The sequence below is a fragment of the Nelumbo lutea genome, chromosome 2 (genome assembly GCF_056320005.1).
Source record: "Nelumbo lutea isolate HS-2025 chromosome 2, American lotus-T2T, whole genome shotgun sequence".
Taxonomy (NCBI): domain Eukaryota; kingdom Viridiplantae; phylum Streptophyta; class Magnoliopsida; order Proteales; family Nelumbonaceae; genus Nelumbo; species Nelumbo lutea.
The window spans coordinates 27,339,227-27,358,802 of NC_142685.1; the positions used below are offsets into that span (position 1 = coordinate 27,339,227).

The 19,576-nt window shown below is 35.7% G+C and overlaps 1 protein-coding gene across 1 annotated transcript; it reads right to left on the minus strand.

Moving 5' to 3' along the window:
- Nucleotides 1-10,486: 10,486 nt before the first annotated feature.
- On the minus strand, nt 10,487-15,041 carry LOC148869417 (axial regulator YABBY 5-like). The gene is made up of 7 exons (XM_088967337.1): nt 14,191-15,041; nt 13,257-13,376; nt 12,244-12,361; nt 11,829-11,877; nt 11,660-11,735; nt 11,373-11,441; nt 10,487-10,747 (listed from the first exon to the last, which is right to left on the minus strand). The coding sequence occupies exons 1-7, from the start codon at nt 14,263-14,265 to the stop codon at nt 10,700-10,702; spliced, it is 555 nt and encodes a 184-aa protein (XP_088823463.1). The 5' UTR covers nt 14,266-15,041; the 3' UTR covers nt 10,487-10,699.
- Nucleotides 15,042-19,576: the final 4,535 nt, after the last annotated feature.

A 19,576-nucleotide genomic window follows, 5' to 3' on the forward strand; every position in this document is an offset into this window, starting at 1 on the left:
TTAAATAATAATAACACAGAAGTGTAATATGTATACATACAATCTCATCATTTACATATGTTTTTAGTTAAAAAAGTTTGGCTCAACCCAAAAGGGTCCTAAAGTTCCTCTGAGGACCATTATAAATCAAACGGAACTACAATTTAAGTTTGGAACAGGACCGATATGGACTATGGACTATGGTATTCAATGCATGAATCCAGAGGATCCCAAATCTGATGAACTTTCCAATTGGACACAATTCTTCCACATGGCTAAAATATAGTAAGCTCTGTAGGATTTTGTCCTCGCAAGATTGGTATTCACTGTCCTCACAACACTTGCAGCCATGCATTGAGAATCTCTCTGTACTTGTGTATTTTCATTGATGGGAAGGCGTTCTCATTTCTCAATGCATGGATGGAAAGGATGTGAGGACGAAATCTGGATTTAGTACCTTAATTGTTTAGCAAATGTATGGCAATATGATTTAGGCCCAAAGGTTCTCGTTCTCTTTGGGGACATATTCCAGGTTAAGATATCTAGAAACATAAGAAAACACAAAATCATCAAACCTACAAATAATTTCTCTAAAATTTGTCCAAAATACTGCAATTAGCGCACACAATACTAGGGAGTTCCGACTATTACACGCCAAAATAGAATTCAATGAGTTAGAATACACAACCACAAGTCCACAACTCTCCATCCTTGATTCTTAGCAAAATATAAAGCTTTCAAAACAGACCAGACTTCAGCTTCATGCTTGTTCTTTTGTTTTGTGTGTGTAGGCAGCTTTGGATACTTGTACGATGTCGAAATCATAATAAATTGTCAAATTTCTAAGGGAAGCCTGAAGGCTGAAGCATTTAGAGAGACACACACCTAAGCCCATATTTTCGTGGTGAGTTTCGTTCAATCATCTTTCAGTGACAGCTTTGGCACATGGAAGAAAAGTCTTTGTTCTTATCTTGATTCATGACAGTGAGTGAGTGGTTCTGGTCTCCTTTCCAGTTGGGTTAAAAAAATCCCAGTCATAACCCGGATGAAAAGCCAGAGTTGGTGGTGGATCGGATTCTATATTGACATTGGGCTGAAGGAATACCAACCTAGACCCAACCAGTTTGTTGATGGAGTCGGAACTCAGAATCTGCCAACCCAAATAGTCACGCTGGATGTCACCCCATCCACCAGCAATAGAACTCTATCTGAGATGAGCCATCAGTGTCTAGGGCCCATTTACCTTCCACAGAAAGGATCCATTTCCAAGGACCATGGCTTTTGTACGAACCAACTCCCCCCCCCTTGTTTTCCAGCTGCTGAAAATCTACGCAGTTCCTGACAATCGTTTGGCTTGATCACAAGCAAAGTATCACTTAAAGAAAAGAAAAAAAAAAAAAAAACTCCCAAGGTTGATATTAGTGGTTAAATGTGCCATTTGGAGTTATTGTATTTTGAACTATGCATCAAGAATTTTCTTGTGCCAATGGAATAGACTTTGTCCAAGAAAGATTATCTTGAATTAGTTGAGCTTTATCATTGAGGTATTTTCAATTAGAGAAGAAAGTTAAAAAAAAAAACCCTTTATCTTTAGGGTTGATATGGATGGGCCTGGTTGGTGGGCTGTTGTCCTGAATTTTGTTTACTAAACTTAGTTGTGTTAATAATGACCCAGTAGCTGAGTTGGTCATTTGTGAATTCGGATTCAATCCTTATAAAATTGTTCTCACACCATGCTCACGGCCTTTTGCAGTCATGCATTGGGAACATTTCCCTATAAATGAAAGAAAAAAAGTAAAGAGATGTTTCAAACGCAGGGCTGTAAGTGTTGTGAGGACAAATTTTGTGAGGGATGAATCCGGTCTCATCATTTGTCATCCCTCTAAATATGGAGGCATGAGATCAAAATCTGTGTAACTGCAGGCTCTCCGTGGTAAGATAAGTGCTAAAGTGGTTTTCCATTTATTATATTTTAATTTATTTTCCTTTTTAAAAGAATCACATAATTGGAAGACCTAAATCTCTAAGGGTATAAGCCCATAACTCAGTGTTGATCTTGGTTATCCAGGGTTTTGAAAGGAATTAAAAGGAAATGGACTGGATACGGACCTAACCTTGAGTATGTTCTTGTGTAAAGTGAGCGTTCTTAGACTCAAAACCCACTTTCTCATGCTTGTCAGCCCGCGATTTTACTGTTGCACCTAGTAATGGCCCATTGCAGACCTTAATATCTCAACTTAATTAAGGGGTGTTTATGGTTTGGTTAATCGAACCATAGACAATTTTTGAACCATTCTCACTAGTTTTTGCAATATACTGAATTGAAACTGATCGGTTCAATTCTGTGGCTTTTTGATTTTTAAAATTATTGAACTGATTGAATCAATTAACCAGACCTTAATATCACTAGTTTTCTAGTTTTTATGAGCACCCCTAACATGAATCATGTCTTTCCATTCCATCATATTCAATGTCATATCTATGGGCCGCAATATCTATGGGACAAAAGAAAAATTAAACTTGTTTCCTTGGATGCGTAGCTCTAATCATCAAGTAAATAGATTATTGCCGCAAAGAATAGAATTCCTGCATTTAGACATTTCAAAAGTGACTCAGTGTTCAATTCCATTTAATTTTTGGTGTTAAAAATTTTCAAGATTTGGTCTTTTCTTTCTTTTTTTTTTTTTTTGAAAAGAAAAATGGGTTTATGAACTGAAGATTCCTTATCATTAAAACAATCTGGGATTGTTTTATATTTTTACTTTGGTTAGCTGATTAATTTAGATCCTTGTCCATAGTGTCTAGAAGTACAAAAAAAAAAAAAAAATCGAAGAATTATTGGTTCCTACCTGTTTCGGAGGAATTGTATCCAACCAAATGCATTTTCAGTTAAAACTTAGCCCCAATATGATTGAAACCCACCCCACAAGTTTTAACTTCATCATACACTCACAGCAATTTAAAGTTTCCAACACCCCACTTATGATTCTATACCCCCTTTGTATTGGCATCAATTCATGCACTGTTGTTTAGAATTTGTTAGGTGGGAATAGTGAAGTATTCCCCTTTAAAATTAGGTTTTTAATATAAAAATCAAGAGTTGGTTAGACGAAATCATCCAACCATATGTGCTCATAACAATGGTACCTAAACCTAATGTGTTCACGGTGCTGTCTAATTACCAATCAAGATCATAGATATGCGGATGAGGATCCCATCTATGAGACAGAGGTTCACGCGTCAATCAGCCTGCTGCTTGATTTGCTTCCCTACATCATACCGCGCTCCATAACGTTGACAAGTCTCAAACATTCTTCTATGATGGTTTTCAATCTCCACGGGATCTGACATTGATTTTTGAGATATGAAATCATCATGAGAGAGTCACCTTACATTCCTCCGCGATGGTTTTCGATTTCCACGGGATCTGACATTGATTTTTGAAACATGAAATCACCATGAGAGAGTCACCTTCATCAATGCGTATTGGATAATTCTCATAATTGAAGAACAACATTATGAGCTTCCCAAAATAGGCTTTTGCATCAAACACTTGCCCAATGCATGAAATTCAGTTAATTATTTCACCTTTTATAGTTATACAAACCATGTCAAAAGAGTACACTGGTTTCACTGTTAACTCATTAAATATATTGTTTGGGATTGTTCAATTCACAGCCAAAAACATTCACGTAGATGGTTTCATTTGGAGGTTAGAGTTCAAGAGCTTGTGATAACCATGTCGGGTGGAATGGGTAGTTGTTGAATTGAATTTTTGAAGTGGGGCTGTCCAGTGTCCACTCCACGTTTCGAGTACATAGAGAAAGAGAGAGAGATCCAATAAGCAACCTGAACGTAGCTGACTGGCTGGCAAGCTGCCAAATGAGATGGCATTTAATGTGAAGCAGACATGAATTGACGTTTCAGATTCTCCGTTGTCTTCTGAGCATTCATCCGTTTTAATCATGCTATTTATAGCATTTACTTTTTCGAGTTCTACACTACAGAGTTGGGGATCCCAAGGCAACTCCAAATACAATAATTCTAACACCTGTTGCAGAGAGAGGACAGATATTTATTTATTATTTTCTTTATGTTTATTTAAAGAAAAGGGTCCCTTTGTCTACTTTTTTCTGTGAAGAAAATTAATAAAGCCATCTCAAGAATCAAAGATGAAGTTGAGGGAACGTTTGCTGTGAGTTTGACAAGAGTAAGGAGGTCCAATCTTCCAGAGGGTTTCAGTGTTTGCCACGTGGAAAATTTATCAAAATCTTTGCTCATATTTCATTAATTTTTTTTTTTTTTTTTTTTTTTTTTTTATGGCCAAGGAAGGGACTAACTTCGGAAAAAAACTTGCAGTTACTTTATATGGATGATAAGCTCTGTTCAACAGCAGTCCTTGTCGTGTATTGGAGTCAGTAGCTGCTTGAGTTTTCAATCTTTACTTTTTAAAGTATTATAAGAAAAAAGCTAAAAAAAGTCATAAAGTTGTTAATTGTTACTTGTTAGAGAACAAAAGCATATTTAGGCACTTTACCAAACACCTTCAGCTTTTTAGGTTGAACAATCAACCCCCTATAGGCGAGAATTATTAGTATCCATTTGGGCAATACCTAGCTTCAATTATAAAATTATTTCCTCATTTGGCAAACACTTCTTCCCTTTTTAATATTTTTAAAGATTTCCAACTGTATTAAAGTACGTAAATCTATTAATGAGTAGGAATGGTAATAGGGTGGGGCGGGGCGGGGCTGGGCTCAATAGCTTGATCAAGTTTACTTGTATATTTGCAAATTTATTTATTTTTATTTTTTTGTTTTTATAAGAATATTATATTATATAATATATAATATTATAATATTAATAATTTTATATATTATGTAATATAATATAGTCTGGGCAGGTTTGGGGCCGGTATCAGGAAGGGGTGGACAAATACCATCCCTGCCCTCTCTTCGATCCCCAACGCTGTGTTTGATTTGAAAGAAAAAGTAGGAAAAGAAAAGGAAAAGAAAGAAAATCTATACAAGCTTTGTAAATATTTCTTTACCTTTCCCTTCCTTTCTCAACCTTTTCCTTCAAACCAAATATAGCCTAAAACCTGCCTTGAACCCCAATCAGTGGTAAAATAACTCACCCCAATTACCATCTCTAAGAGAGAGAGAGATGGGTGTTTTGATATAGCTGGGATTTTGGAATGAACAAGCATTTCCAACACCCATTGAACACAAAGTTGTAGAGGTTTATGGTAAGGTGCATCCCCTTATAAAGTTTTAAAGTGATTCCCTCCACTTTATGTAAATTACCATACTTCTATCACCATCAAGTTTTAAAATATCGATACGACTGTATTGCCATCGGTGTATCCAAATACACTTGAATATTGGTACAAGAGTTTTTAATAATTTTAGAACTTTAAATAATAAGTGGGACCCTCTAATATCTTTAAAGTTGAAAAAAGTGAAAAAAAAATCATATTACATCCACTTGAGGTTATCAAACATATGGATATTTTAATACTTGATCACCATTAATGTTTTTTTTTTCTATGGAACCATTAATGAAAATTATGCCATAATATGTTGTGCCAGAAAGATGATTACAATACTTGTAAGCTTATATCTGCATAGGATTTGAAGAGTAACATCTATTTTATGGTAATTAATATTTAACAATTAAATGGTTTCAGTCTTGCCATGGAAACTTGAGAACTCAGTCCTGATCACTCAACCTATTTACAGGAGAGGAGATCATTACTTGAGAACTCAGTTCTAAGAGAAATGAACCATAGTTTCGGTTTTTTTGTGTGTATGAAAAACCAGCTCTAAATAAGTGGTCCTTTCATTTCATGTGAATGAAGATCTTTTCAATTTGGAAAAGGAAAAATGTAGTAGAAGTCAACCTTTTTAAGCTACAACCTCATTTTACTCAAACAAAGTTGTGTTATCCAGTGAATGTAAATAAGTTTTCCTTGTTCTCTTTCTCTTTTTAATTAACTTGACTTGGCACTCAACATGGATGGGATGTTGCCCCGGTCAAAGTTTCCCAACAATTTTAAATTAAAAATTGTAGAAAAAATTCATTATTATATTCCCTTTTAAGTCTTTTCACTCTTAGCCTTTTTGTTTTGAGATAAAAGAATAAAAGTAGAATGTAAATGAAATTATACCATGTTCATTGGAAAATCAAAATATCTATAAGGGATACTTGCCTTTGTTTTGGTGTAAGTCATGAAAGTTAAATTCAATTGCCATATCTGTACAATATAAAAGTTAAATCCAAATATCATGTATCATATATGATTAATACTTTTTATATATAAACATACATAGCACGTCCTCTTACATTAATTTCTTTTAAAAAGCAATATTTAATTCTCTTTCAGTGCCGGAAGCTTCATATTCCTTTTAACCTCTATGTTTTAGCATTTATTCCTTATCTAAATTAAGGTAGCACCATCTTAATCTTCAAAATTCTATCTTTTAACTAGCTGACACCCTTTTCCTAGTGAAGTGCAACAACATATTTATGTGGACACCCTTTCTTTTCTGTAAGCATGCAATACATCAATCTGAATTATTCAGAAGGAGACAAAGGCTTTTATTGATATATTTTATAACTCCATCTAGCTAGTTTATATCAATAAGGAACTTTGCATTAAAAGTGGCAATATGTACAGAAGATACTTTTATGAATAGAATGTAAGAGAAAAGAAAATTGTCTTTAGTTAAACTTAGATATGGCTGGCTTCAGGTAATTGGAGACGCAAAACATATCTTTGATACTATCATGGAAAAATTTACCTCTTAAAGGATATTTTACAAAAATGGTAACATATGCACTTCAGTTAATTATTTCATGAGCAGTGAGAATTAAAATGAACAATATAATGAAATTTTGTCATTATGCATGGATATTTGATTGAATGAAAGTGTAGAATAAGCAAAAAAAAAAAAAAAAAAAAAAAAAAAAAGCCAGTGCACGAGGGTCCCACCAATGTAAAGTATAGGGAGGGAAAGATATACATAGCCTTACCCCTGCACATACAGGTTTCCAAGATTTGAACCCTGCTCACCAGGTCGCAATGAAAATGTAGAATAAGTATAGTAAAAATGCAGCACATCCATACTTGTTGCCGGAACTAATTACTTGAGGATAATTGTGTCATGTATCATGCATGCATTGCTCGGTCGTAGACCAGTTCAGATCTCCTCTCCCGCACTTAACACGGGTCCAGGTACTAATTAAGTGTACTAAGGCATATATTAACCAATGGAAATTCATCAAAATTCATGAGATGGTTTTGATTGGTCAAACTCTTAATTTGACCTCTTACGGCCGCCGTGAATTTCGATGAATTTCCATTGGTTAGTATATACCTTTAAGATCTAATTAACCTTCAAGTTTTGGCAGTGAGAAGTAAAATATCTACATCTCAAATAAAAGAAAATGAAGTTGAGTCAAGTCACAGCCTTGCATTTTACTAAATATTGAAGTACGTAGAGAGGAAATGTAGAACCCCAAAGAAAACCAAGGTACATATGAATTGCGCCAAATAATAAAATAATTATACCTGGCAAAAACTTGACCAAATCCGCGAATTCGATCCAACCCAACAACTCGAAAAAACAGGGTTAGGGTCTCATATTTGCTACCCAAATGTGAAAATGACTCGACCCGAGAAAACTGGATTGGATTGGGTCGGGTCATGGGTTAACCCGCTGATCCGATTGTCAAGTCTAATTGGGATTATTTATGCATTGTTAGAAGTTTCCATTCTTTAATTTTTTCTATTTAGTCTTTAATTTTTATTATTACACTTTAAATTGTTAAATGTTCAAGTTTTTTTTTATTTTATATTTAAAATTTTAAGGTTAATTCTTTTAATTTTGACATTTTTCAAGTAAAATTTGTTAATTTTATTAAATTTCAAATATTTTTTAGGATGACCCGAATTGACCCATTGGTCAATCCTAACCCAAACATTTAAGGTTAGGGTCTAGTATTTGGCAACCCAACCCCAAATTCAACCCGAAATACCTTGGCCCAATCCGAACCTGACCCACCCAACCCAATTGACTGGTCTAAAAATAATACAAAGCAAAATAGAAGGGAGAAAACTCTGTCCCAGGTTCACAAAGATTAGTAAGACAAGGAAGCTGGGTCATAAACGAACACCCCCCCCCCCCAAAAAAAAAAAAAAAAAAAAAAAATTCATGGCTTCGCCACTAATCCATGACTGGGTAGTGTGAGACCGTGAGTATTACTAGCTAGAAATCACTTTTTATTTTATTTTTTCTTTTTCTTTTCTTTTTTTTTTTTTTTCTTGGGGAGGGGGGGGGGGGGGTTGATAGGGCTACACAACGGGAGTAGTCCATCCCCTTAACGCATAACCCCTCTAACTCTGGTGAAGGTGGGATACGATCCCAAGTCTCCACTACAGCCAGCCAAAGCCGATTTAATAGATGATTCAATAAAATCCCCTATGATTTCTATAGATCAATAAATTCTATCTGAAGGCTTTTCCTTCTCAAAATTTCTTTGACAATATAATTTTCTAAATCAAAATTAAGAAAGGATCTGCGGTCGATCTAATCTACCCTTATCCAACATAAACCCTTTTATATGACAGTATTTAGATTAGAAAATCCAAACATATTTCTTTCTTGACTTCAAACCTTGAATAATGAATATTACTTGAGAAATGGCAACCAAGGGTTTGCTAGCTAAGTGTATTGTCTCTTTAATTGCGGATTGCAGGAGTTTAGTTCCTTCATTTGCTATGTGTTCCTTTGCATCATACAAATGGTCGTATTAACAAGGTGGTACATTGCATTGCAGTTGCAGTTAAGGTTCGCTACTTCTATACAAAGCATCGTTACTTGGTCGGTTGAACCTGATTTTATTCATAGCGGGCCTTGTTGACATAATGGATCCATTGTTAAAAAAAGAACAGTGTAGTGTTGTTCTATATTGGGCTGTTCATAGGTTGATTCGGTTCGTTTTTACACAATTCTATCAATCAGGCCGAAACTGTTGGATTCATTTTTATGCGAATCAAAACTCTTGGTTTCACATAATTGTTGGTTGGTTTATTAGGTTTGAATTAAACCGAATGGCTAGCGGCTGGCAACCTGACTCAACTAACAATTGGAAAAAGCATAAAGAGAGGCCAGGGCTTTTAATTTATACATTGGTTCAGTCAGGTTACAAATACATAACCAGCAATGAACCGAGCCGAAGCCAACCAAGTTCTTGACCATCTTGGGTTGAGTTGGTCTGATTTGGTCAGTTTGATCGTTTTTAACATTATGTGAACAGCCCTAGTCCTATCACACACGAACATGATAGTTGTCAAGACTAACGATGATTTCACATCTTTGTATGATCTTTCTATTCTTTGACCTTCATGATAAACAAATCTAAGAACAAAAGTTTTTGTTGAAAAGTATAAAGAAAATACGAACATAATTGCACACACAATAACATTGTTAACAGTTATATAGACAAAAGGAAAAATAATGCAACTTGACTATATATGTCAACACTAGCATATCTTAGCTAGGTAATAAACTATTGGGTAAAATGCTTTAGCGCTCAATCCTTTGGAATGAATACATGGAAGGAGCTGGGATCTGCTATAAACAAATTCTGTAAGCCAATGTTGTGTTAGTTATCAGCGTTGGACAACTGGTTGTGCTTTTGGGAACTTGGGCCTCACGCTTAATGTTAAAGGAACATCTATCCAACGCTGATAGGCAACACAACGTTGGTTTTAAAGCATTTGTTCACAGAAGGTAGGAGTCGCAAGGAAATATACACTTCACCTCTCATGACATGCAAAAAAAAAAAAAAAAAAACGGAGAAGTACAAACAGGCTCAATGCAGATTTCTGATTTTCACTGCAGAGCTATAAACATTCAATATGGCAATAACCCACACTCTATGCATCAACTTTGCCCGTGAATTGACATTAATTCTGAGTTGGCACCTACCCCAACCGTAATCTGTGCCTATATATTCTGACTCTGGACTGATCCGTTTTTCTCCCAAAAAAAAAATCCACCTTTTTTTACCATGCTTGGCATTTACAAATTAATTATAAGGGCTTGATTGTTGAGAGGGGGGAAATTGGCCAATGGGATATGGAATTCATTGACCAAGATTGTACCCATGTTCTTTTTTTTTTTTAAGATTTATGTGGGGTACATGGAAAATTTATTTTCCCCGGGTATCACTTCCAAGGTGGATAAGTAAATTTCCCACTTGGGAGAAAGTTGCCAATACTTGAAGGATACAAAATTGGCCCTTTTAATAATAGCTTTTTATGTCAAAAATGGTTATTTTCTTATTTATGTGGGAAATAAAAGAACATGGGTAAATGCACTTTTCTGACAAGTAACTTTTTGAAAAGAAAACGGGTCTAAAGACATTAGTACTTAAGTAAATTGACATTAGTATTTTCTATATTGAAAAAATCAAGACAACCTAGTCAATGAACAAGAACTTAAGCAAGCACAAATGCAGTTTATTTTAGACATCTCCTTCATTTGGAAGGTTCATGAGGGACGGAAATTTAAGATGAGCTAGTTTGCTTTCAACATAAGTAGCATCTCATAATCAACTTACAACAAATGCATCAAAAGGAAATTATGTTTCATCCCCTTATACAAACACATAAGATACTTAAATGACATAGATGCAATAACAAGAATCTCTCTTATTTGTTGAACATCGCCTCCTTTGTCATTAGATGCCTATCTGATCCCTGCAACCACAAAGTTGGACAGCTTTACACCGCATTCAATGGAGAGATTTAATATCCCATGCAGTAGGAGATCAACTAGGCTTATAGTCTTCTAGGTAATAACTAGGGATGGATATTAATGAATAAAACCAATAAGTTGCTAATGTTGCTAGCTAAAAAGACAAATAATAGAGCTCATCTAACTTTGCATTATTTATTTAGATGCAAAATGATAAAAGCGTTTCAGAAAATTTGGGTGAAGTTTATATAATCAGGCCAATCTTGATGAATGTATTACTTTCCTTTCACTAGTACTCATTTTGTAATGCTCATATAAAAGACCCAAGAAACATATCTTACGTCTAACGAGGAACAAAGAGAAAAATTATAATCATAATAGGAAATATTGTAAAAATACAAAGAGAAGTCTTTCTTTTTTTTTTTTTTTTTTTTTTTCTAAAACGTCCAAACCAAGTAGGAACCTGAAGCAATAATATGCTTAAAAGAACTGAAGGACATAACAAGGCTCAAAGAGAATTCAGAGAGGGGATTCTTCTTTCCTATTAAAAGTTAGCTACATCTCCCCTCGGGAAAATAAAAGAAAGAGATACTGAAGGGAAAAGAAAGAAAACTAAGTTCTTATTACCTCGTCAAGCTTAGCTTGGTTGCTGTTCTCCAACATCAACCCGAAATGAATATGAGGGAAATGTGCCCACTGGAAAAAAAAAAAAAAAAAAAAACGAGATTATGAGTTGTGAGTCCACCCAGAATGTTCAATATTTCAATTTAAGTTGTAAAGAAAAGGAGCTTCTTGGTTTGGGTTAGGAATACACAGTGAATAATGTAATATCTAATAAGGTTGTAGCCCAAATTGGACTCTTTGCATTATTCACATTGAATCCCTAATAGCCATATATTATGTTGAATACTCACATTTTTGGCTGCTGTGCTGAAAGCTTCTCTGTGGCTGATTTCTGGATTATTGGCCTTGATCCTCTGGATCTCTTCTCTGTGAACCATATTCCATAAACAACAATTCAGTTACTATAACTAAAAGTGGTTAGGAAAGTTTGAAGAGAGTGAAAATAGTTTCATTCATTACTTTATGAACTGGTTGTATGCAGAAGGTACTCGCTGCCTCTTCTCTGGTGCTGCATAGGGAGATAAAATAATAATAAAAGGGAGCTTAGTTAAGAGTATCCCAAATTAGAACTGCTAATAATATCAAAAGAGCACTTGGGCAAGAGCTGTCAACTGTTAGATCTGCCTGGTTTTTACAGTACGGAGGTGGATAATTAGGGTTGAAAACAGTGGATGGTCTTGGGTTAGTAATGGGGCCTTTGTATGATTTAATAATCCTGATGACGCAGTTACTCTGTAGTAATGCTTCTCATGACTTCATCCTTCATCGCTTCTCACTCATAACCCACAGTAATGAGCTCTTGTGCAAAGCATATCCAAGTGCTCTTTGCAACAGTGCACACTGTCAAGCGGACATCAGATAAAAGACAACTTACGGCGATTTACGATCCTTTCCTCGTTAATGGCAGGTGGTGGTCGCATTGCAATCTTGTTGCATTTTGATGAAGAGGAGCCCAACTCGATCCTGTACTCTGGAGAAGTAAAGCTTGGTGCCTGCAAATGAGCCACGAGACAATACGGTCACGGTTTTGTATAGTGACAGTGAAAACACAGCGACCAAGAGAGGGAGAGAGATGGCTTATGATAATTATGGTTGAGTAGTCTACGTTCGAGTACACATTTTCTCTTGGGTAGTCCTGTCGTTAAGCCTTCTCCAATCCCAAGTCTAACGCCGTGCGGCCTCCGAACCAACAATCCCAAAGCTAACAGCTCATCTGAGCAGTAGGCTGAACTTGAAATAAATACGAGAGAGAGAGAAAGAGAGAGAGAGGTGCAAGCAGCGGGAAACCTTTCATGATCTTACGAGAAGAGAGCATGAAAAGACAAACTAAGAACACTAGAACAGGTTGAGATGAGGTGACTCAATCAGTTAGAAATTAGAATGATGTCTTATCCAGGGGAGAAAACCCTGATCGACAGTTGGATTTAAGAGATTTGAAGATTTCTTAAAAAATGCGGTTTCTTTTTCCAGATGTGTTTCCGCCGTAGAAGACAAAGCTGATATATGGGAAGCCGCATGATCTCTGAGAACCTTATGGATTAAATCAAATCAAGGGTTAAATAAAAGTGGGTCGAAAGAAAACCAAACCCTGAAAATTGCTTTTTCCTGGGCCGGTCAAGTCATCAGAGACTGACTAAAATCCAACTGCGGCCGAAAATTCACTCTACAAAAAGCAAAAATAGGTATAGTAATGGCGGCTGCTAGGGTTACAGTCTCGCGCAGAAGCACAAGAATAGCTTCGAAAGACTCGATCCACAGATGCAATAGGTTCCCTTTCATCAAAAGAACAAATCCCAGAAACCCTAGTTTTCAGAAGCTAAAGTCATAGATGATAGATACTGATCACCGCCCTTAAAACAAGCCGAGAAGAGAGCGAGTATGTTTCACCTGGAGATCTTGCCACGACAGCGACTGAAGCGCTGCTGCCATGTTCACGGACCATAGGTTAGTGCAGTGACCGCATCGGACGGTCACGATGTCGAACAAGCTGCTGCATGGAACGCTGACCTGCAAAAGCGAAAGCAAACCCAGAATTTAAACAAAGACAAACCCAGATCATAAAAAATGCTTTTAAACCTTCCAATCTTTTCAGCTGAAAAGCACTCCGGAAGGTGGAAAACATTGATCCTGGTTTTCTAAGTTATCAAATTAAAAGAAGATAAGAAAAAGAACACACTTGAATTACTAGAAATCTACTGTTTTATAAGAAACCCCAGTTCTTAGCTTTCATTCTAACATGAGAATTACAAAGAATTATCTCTCTTCCTACTTCGATGAATTGTAACTGTATTTTATTGTAAAAATAATAAAGACATAAGCTAAAAAAATAAAATGAAGATCGTGGAAAAGAAATCCAATTGAGTCATCTTCTCTTTGTCTGTTGTTTCCGTGGTCTTATTCTCTTCAGCTAAAGGTAAAGCTAAAGAACACAGGATGAAGAAATCGATGAACGCAGGAGTTGTCATCGTCACTTATCATCAAATTATTGTTTATTCATAGTTAAAGGGAACCCTATTTTGATATCAAGTATCATAACGTAGTCATTCACGCTCTCTCTCTCTCTCTCACTCTCTCTTGTCTGGTCTCGTCTTTAGCACAACAGGTATGACTTTCGCGTTTGACAGCAAAAGAAGAAGAAAAAAAAAAAAGTCCTGACGATTGAGACCTGACTGTTAAGAACCCATGAAAGAATTTATAAAATAAGTGAAAATGATGAAAACCCAGATCTCAGAAGAAATGACTTGAGCCTTTTCTTCGGGATTCAAGTTAGGTCTTTTCATGCTGTTAACAGAAAAAGAAAAAGAATACTAAGAGTTGATACCGCTAGAATGATGTTGCAAAAGTTGCAAGGGATGTAGCAGACTTGCTCAGACGGAACATCGATGCAGGTCGACATATCCTCTTCAACAGAATTTTTGGCTCCCAAAGACAAAGATGGAAAAAATATTGAAAGAGATGGACCAAAAAGGAAGATGAAGATGGTGTTGATGATGAAGCTTCCTGCAGCAAGCCAGAGTATGAGAAAGAGCTTTTCCGTCAGCTCCCCCTCTGGTTTTGAAGCCTGAGTGATCGGTTTCAATTGTTAAATTGGTATATAAATAGACAGAGAAAGGGAGAGCGATTGAAGAAAAAAGTGGGTGAGAGTTTAAAGAGAAGAGAGAGAGAGAGAGAGGGGATCCAAAGCGGGAACACCGATGATCTGAGTCTGAGCTGTGTGGATGCCTGGAGAGAATGAAAACCATAATATATTAACGAATTAAAAATAAAAATAAAAAGTGGGGTTTTAGGGTACAAATGGTCCGTTCCTATAGTGCCCACCAGTTTACAGAGCAGGCAGAAGTGTGGGACCGGGAATAGGATTATTAGAAAGCTTTAACCGGTTTTACGGGCGGGAAGAAAAGCGGTTTTGGGGGGAAGAAAAGCGGTTTTCCGTGACACCTTTTCACTAGGTTTAGGGTTTCAGGATGAGGGAAGGTTTTGGCTGTATTAATCCCATACAAGAGACCAACCAGATGAAGGCTATTATGAAGAAATGAGTGCGACCACTCACCCCCCCCCCCTGCGGACGAGGGGGGCGAAATGGTCTCTCTCTGTGTCATTGTGTCTGAATTACATTTATCCTCTTGGAAGAAAAACAAATAATTCCAGTGAAGAGTTGATCAAGTTGCAGACTGAAGCATCGAAGATGACAAACACAATAAAAGGCCGATCGATCAGATTCATTAAAGAAAAGAAGCAAAGATGAAAATGAGAAAAACAAAACATTATCAGGAACTTAGGATCTCTTCTTTGTCGACTAAGCCGACCTGATGAATGGGCTGAGAGTGCAGGTCTGGCTTCTGTCCTTTTCCATGTCTGAGAAATAATAAATTTACATGAGATACAGCCACATGACAGTGGCAGGAAAACCACGGTGGGTTTATCCAGGAATCGCCCCGAGTGAATCCTGCACTTTTCAACAGAAGTGGCCCTAGGTATATGTATATATGCATGCTTGATTTTTTATTTTGAATGCCCATTATTTAGCAGTTCCAAAGTACTTGCATTTCAGCTTTCAATCAAATCTTACCTCATTTAGCTCCTATTAGTCCTTCTAAACTATTACTTGAATGTTGGCTAGGCTAGGCTAGGCTACTTTATATACCTTCTAAATTTAACAAATAACTAATAAATTCTGTAATAACTGTGAGCACAACCTATGACCCCAAAAGAGTATATGAAGTTACAACATTACTCTACTTTTTTTCCTACTTTCCTAGCTTTATACTTTTATGTAATATGGGTATATATCCTACAATGCTTTAATACCCACTGTCACTCATCTTCGTTAATTCTTTCTCTTTTATTTTCTTTATGATGCCCTTTTGAGCAGTGCTAATTACTCCTTTATCACACAATATTAGAAATAAGCACCTGATCAGACTGTTGAGATTATTTGATACTTAGTCTCTAATAAGAGATTAAAAGCATCATCCTGCATCCATAACCATTAAACAGGAACTGGATATATGTTTTGAAGAAAATGTGGGTATGTGTATTATATAATGTAGGCCCAGCCACCAATATTTCGTAAATAAATATTTCTTATTAACTTAATATATGTTTTGAAGAACCAAATTGGTTTCATGGATTATAATTAATATTCTCTAATACTAATAATTGTACCTGACCCCATATATATAATTGCGGTAAGGCTTACATGATGATGATGATTTGCTAATTAATAATTTCTCAAGGAATTTTGGTAATATATATATTTATTATTTACTAGATGATTTAGTTTTAATTGACTATAGAATATATTTGCAAATATATTTAGGTACGTAGGTAGATCACTGATTTGGAGGAAGATAATTTGGCAACCCCATTTTGAAGAATATAAAAGAATTAAGGATAGAGAAACCATTTCCCTTTTCCTTATCCATTAACCACTCGGAAATCCCATTTCTTCCCACCCTTAACCTTTCCTGTCATCAACAATAATGGCTCTTACTCGTGTTTTGTTTTGTTTTTTTTTTGTTTTTGTTTGAGGTAACAATCAAGTTGGAGTTTTTTTTTTTATATTTATTATATTTTCCTCTTTGAATATAAATAAGTCCTTCAATAATTATACATACATACATACCATACATGCACACACGTGAATTGCCCATGTTGTAGGGCATTGAAGGAGGCATGCTTTAAAGTTTTGACCGCTACTAGATAATCACTAGTAATGTGGACTGCCCACCTCTTTTGTTCAAATATGCATGTATTTTAGATTAGGGGCTTTTCGATAATAGCTTGAAGTTGCTGAACAAGTTATTGCTTTTCTTTAGTGGATAAAATAATGAAATATATTCAAGGGTATATTTATAATCTATCCAACTTCAGATTCAGTCATTAAGGAACTCACAGTCTACTTAAAAATTTATTTATTAAAAGACAAAGCAATAAGCTTTTCAGTTCAAGCACTGCATCTGTTATCAAATATACCCTTAGTCCGTCTTGTTAGTAAAATATACATGATACATGTTGCGCACATGAAACAATTTCACCAATCTTTACCAAGTAGTTTTTTGATTGAATTGAACTTTTTTAGTCTGTAGGTTAGGCACCCTTCATGGTAAAAATATCAGTTATTGGAATTATGAAAGCAAGATTCCATATGGTTTCTAACTTGCCCAAACTTCAGTGAGTCAGAATTAGATTCTAATTTTTAATTTCAATAGAAGCTTTAACAAATTGCAGAAAAAAGAGAAAAAAAAAGCAAGCAACTTTGACAAAACTATGATGGAAACGAAAATTGAGATGATGCCACAATCCAACCCTAGGGTAGCTCCTTTTCTCTACCATTTTTTTTTTTATTTTTTATAGAGGTAAGTCTCTATGCAAGGTTTTAGCATAGCCACTCCCCTACCCTAGGTGGGTCCCACTAAGTTTTTTGGAAACAGGAGCCCCAACTTAGATCCAATCACTGAATTATCAAGCTAACAAAAAATACAGAAGTCCTTCCTTCCATATTTCCTAGGTTACAAACATAGTATATAATGCAGACAATATATCTGAATTCTGAAGCTTTACATTCGTGAACAATTGATTGTTGGGGTATGTAACAAATGTTCAAATGTCTAGAGAAGAAGCCTCAGGCCTTTATCTAACTAGCTGAAATCAGCTTCAGTGCTCGCAAGGCAGTACTCACACCGTTTGCACAGCCTTTTACAGCTTTGTATTTGAAATATCTCCTAATGAAAAAAAAAAAAAACATATAAATATGGAGATATTAAGGCTGTATAAATGATGTGAGCACTGAAGCCAATCTCCCACACAGAAAATAGCTGAAGTCTTCCAATTATATTTGTTCCCTTTCAAGATGAACATTTGGATACTAGTGGAATTTGTTTGCTGGCAGCAACATTTAGTCAAATGAGACTGTTCCCATTGAAAATTCTCTACGCGAAATGAGATATTTCCAAGGAAACTCTGTTAAGCCATGGCCATTTGTGACTTTTAATTGACTATTCTCTGCAATATTCGTATAATGGAATGCCATGCTGGTATGAATGAGAAAACGCCCTTAAAATCCAGATTCTATATTAAATTTGACAGTTTGATCTAGAATATTCTGCTCTAATAATTTTGTTTTTCATTTCCAATCTCCATATAAAACTAATGTGATCATAATTAAAGGATTCAAAATGTTATGAGTTTCATTAATGCACTTTCCTCCACCATTTTCAGCAAGCCTTTGGAACAATTAAGCTAATAGTACAATCAATTTCAATCCTCTTTAGTAATTAAAGAGAATATCATTTAGCTAGCATCTTTTGTCTACCCAAATATTAAATCCATCTGTTTGGCCTCTCCCCTAGTTCCCTATCGTCTCATATCCAAGATGTCAACCTACATGTATTTAATCTCCTAACATCATCAATCACAAGATACTGTATACTCCAAATATACAATTCATTTGGCGCAAGACTATAAGAGTATAAGACATGGTTTTCAATATCGGACCGGTCTAGACGGTCGGATTGGAAAAACTGGAATCGGTCCGTTTTATCTTAGAACCATTATTTTGCCAAAAACCATTGACCTGGACAGTTTAATGTTCAAACCGTTCAAATAGTTCAATGGTTTTGGCCGTTTTTTATTTTTTGTCAAAATATACCATCCGTTTGATTTGAACAATTAGACCGTTCGACCTGAAAATTGAACCCTGACCGATTCACTGCCTGATTCGATTTTAAAAACCTTGGTATAAGATAATGCCAAAAACAAAATGTTTCAGATGTGAGAAGATTTGACAACTCATATTTCTAGCTAAATACATGACCCTAAAGCAGAAGAGAGGAAAGATCCATTTTTCTTATTTTAATTTTCAATAAGGACCTTATATGTTGAGGGGTTCGAGCTCCATTTTCTATGTCAAGGTAAACTGTACATTTTCCCTTGTTGGTGCTAGATAATTAAGCTCCATGAGTGTAGTTTGCATTTTATGTCTTATTTGAGCTTCCCTATATTTTTGGCTTCTAGCTAGCTAGTTTCTTCCTCAGAATTCTGTGGCCACTTGGGTGCCAAATGAGCATATATAATGTCTTCACTTAAGCATTATGTTACCATATGCTAGGAAAAAGGTTGTACTAATCAATAGAATGTTAACAAAAAAAACAAGAATTAATTAATAAAAAATGGATTTAAGCAATGATATACTCTCTCTCTCTGCTCTTCTATTTGTTTGTTCTCGACTTCTTTCCATGTGCAGGCATATGGGTTGGTGGTTTAACCGATTGATAATTTTACCTATGCTTGTAAGTTAACTAGACATAGATGATGATCATAGAGAGAGAGAGAGAGCGCTATAACTCTTTAAGTCCTTTGCAGTTGGACTGGAGAGAAAAGCCGTGCAGTTCAATGCATTGGCAACCATACTCTTGATGTTCTGAAGTATCTTTATCATCTCCAGGCTCCCCAGCTGAATTTATCCGTTCAAGTTTGACTACTGCAAATTAAAGCCTTCCCAGGCTGCTTGTAGCCAGCATTTCACTGAACCCCATAGAAAGGTTTTCTTGGAATCCGTGTAAAATTTCAACTTCTTTTACAATATTGTATGTACCTACGAAACTCTGAGGGTACCCTTAGATTATAATATTTAGGTAGAGGGGATATAAGTGTCATTTAATATAAGCTCTGGAGACCATGGGTGGGCCTTGCCATGTCTCCCAATA

Coding starts and splice junctions, on each gene's coding strand:
- LOC148869417 (XM_088967337.1), bottom strand. CDS start 14,265: ATGTCGACCTGCATCGATGTTCCGTCTGAGCAAGTCTGCTACATCCCT. Junction 11,736..11,828: donor GCATACAACCAGTTCATAAA/GTAATGAATGAA, acceptor TATGGTTCACAG/AGAAGAGATCCAGAGGATCA. Junction 10,748..11,372: donor ACCAAGCTAAGCTTGACGAG/GTAATAAGAACT, acceptor TTGTGGTTGCAG/GGATCAGATAGGCATCTAAT.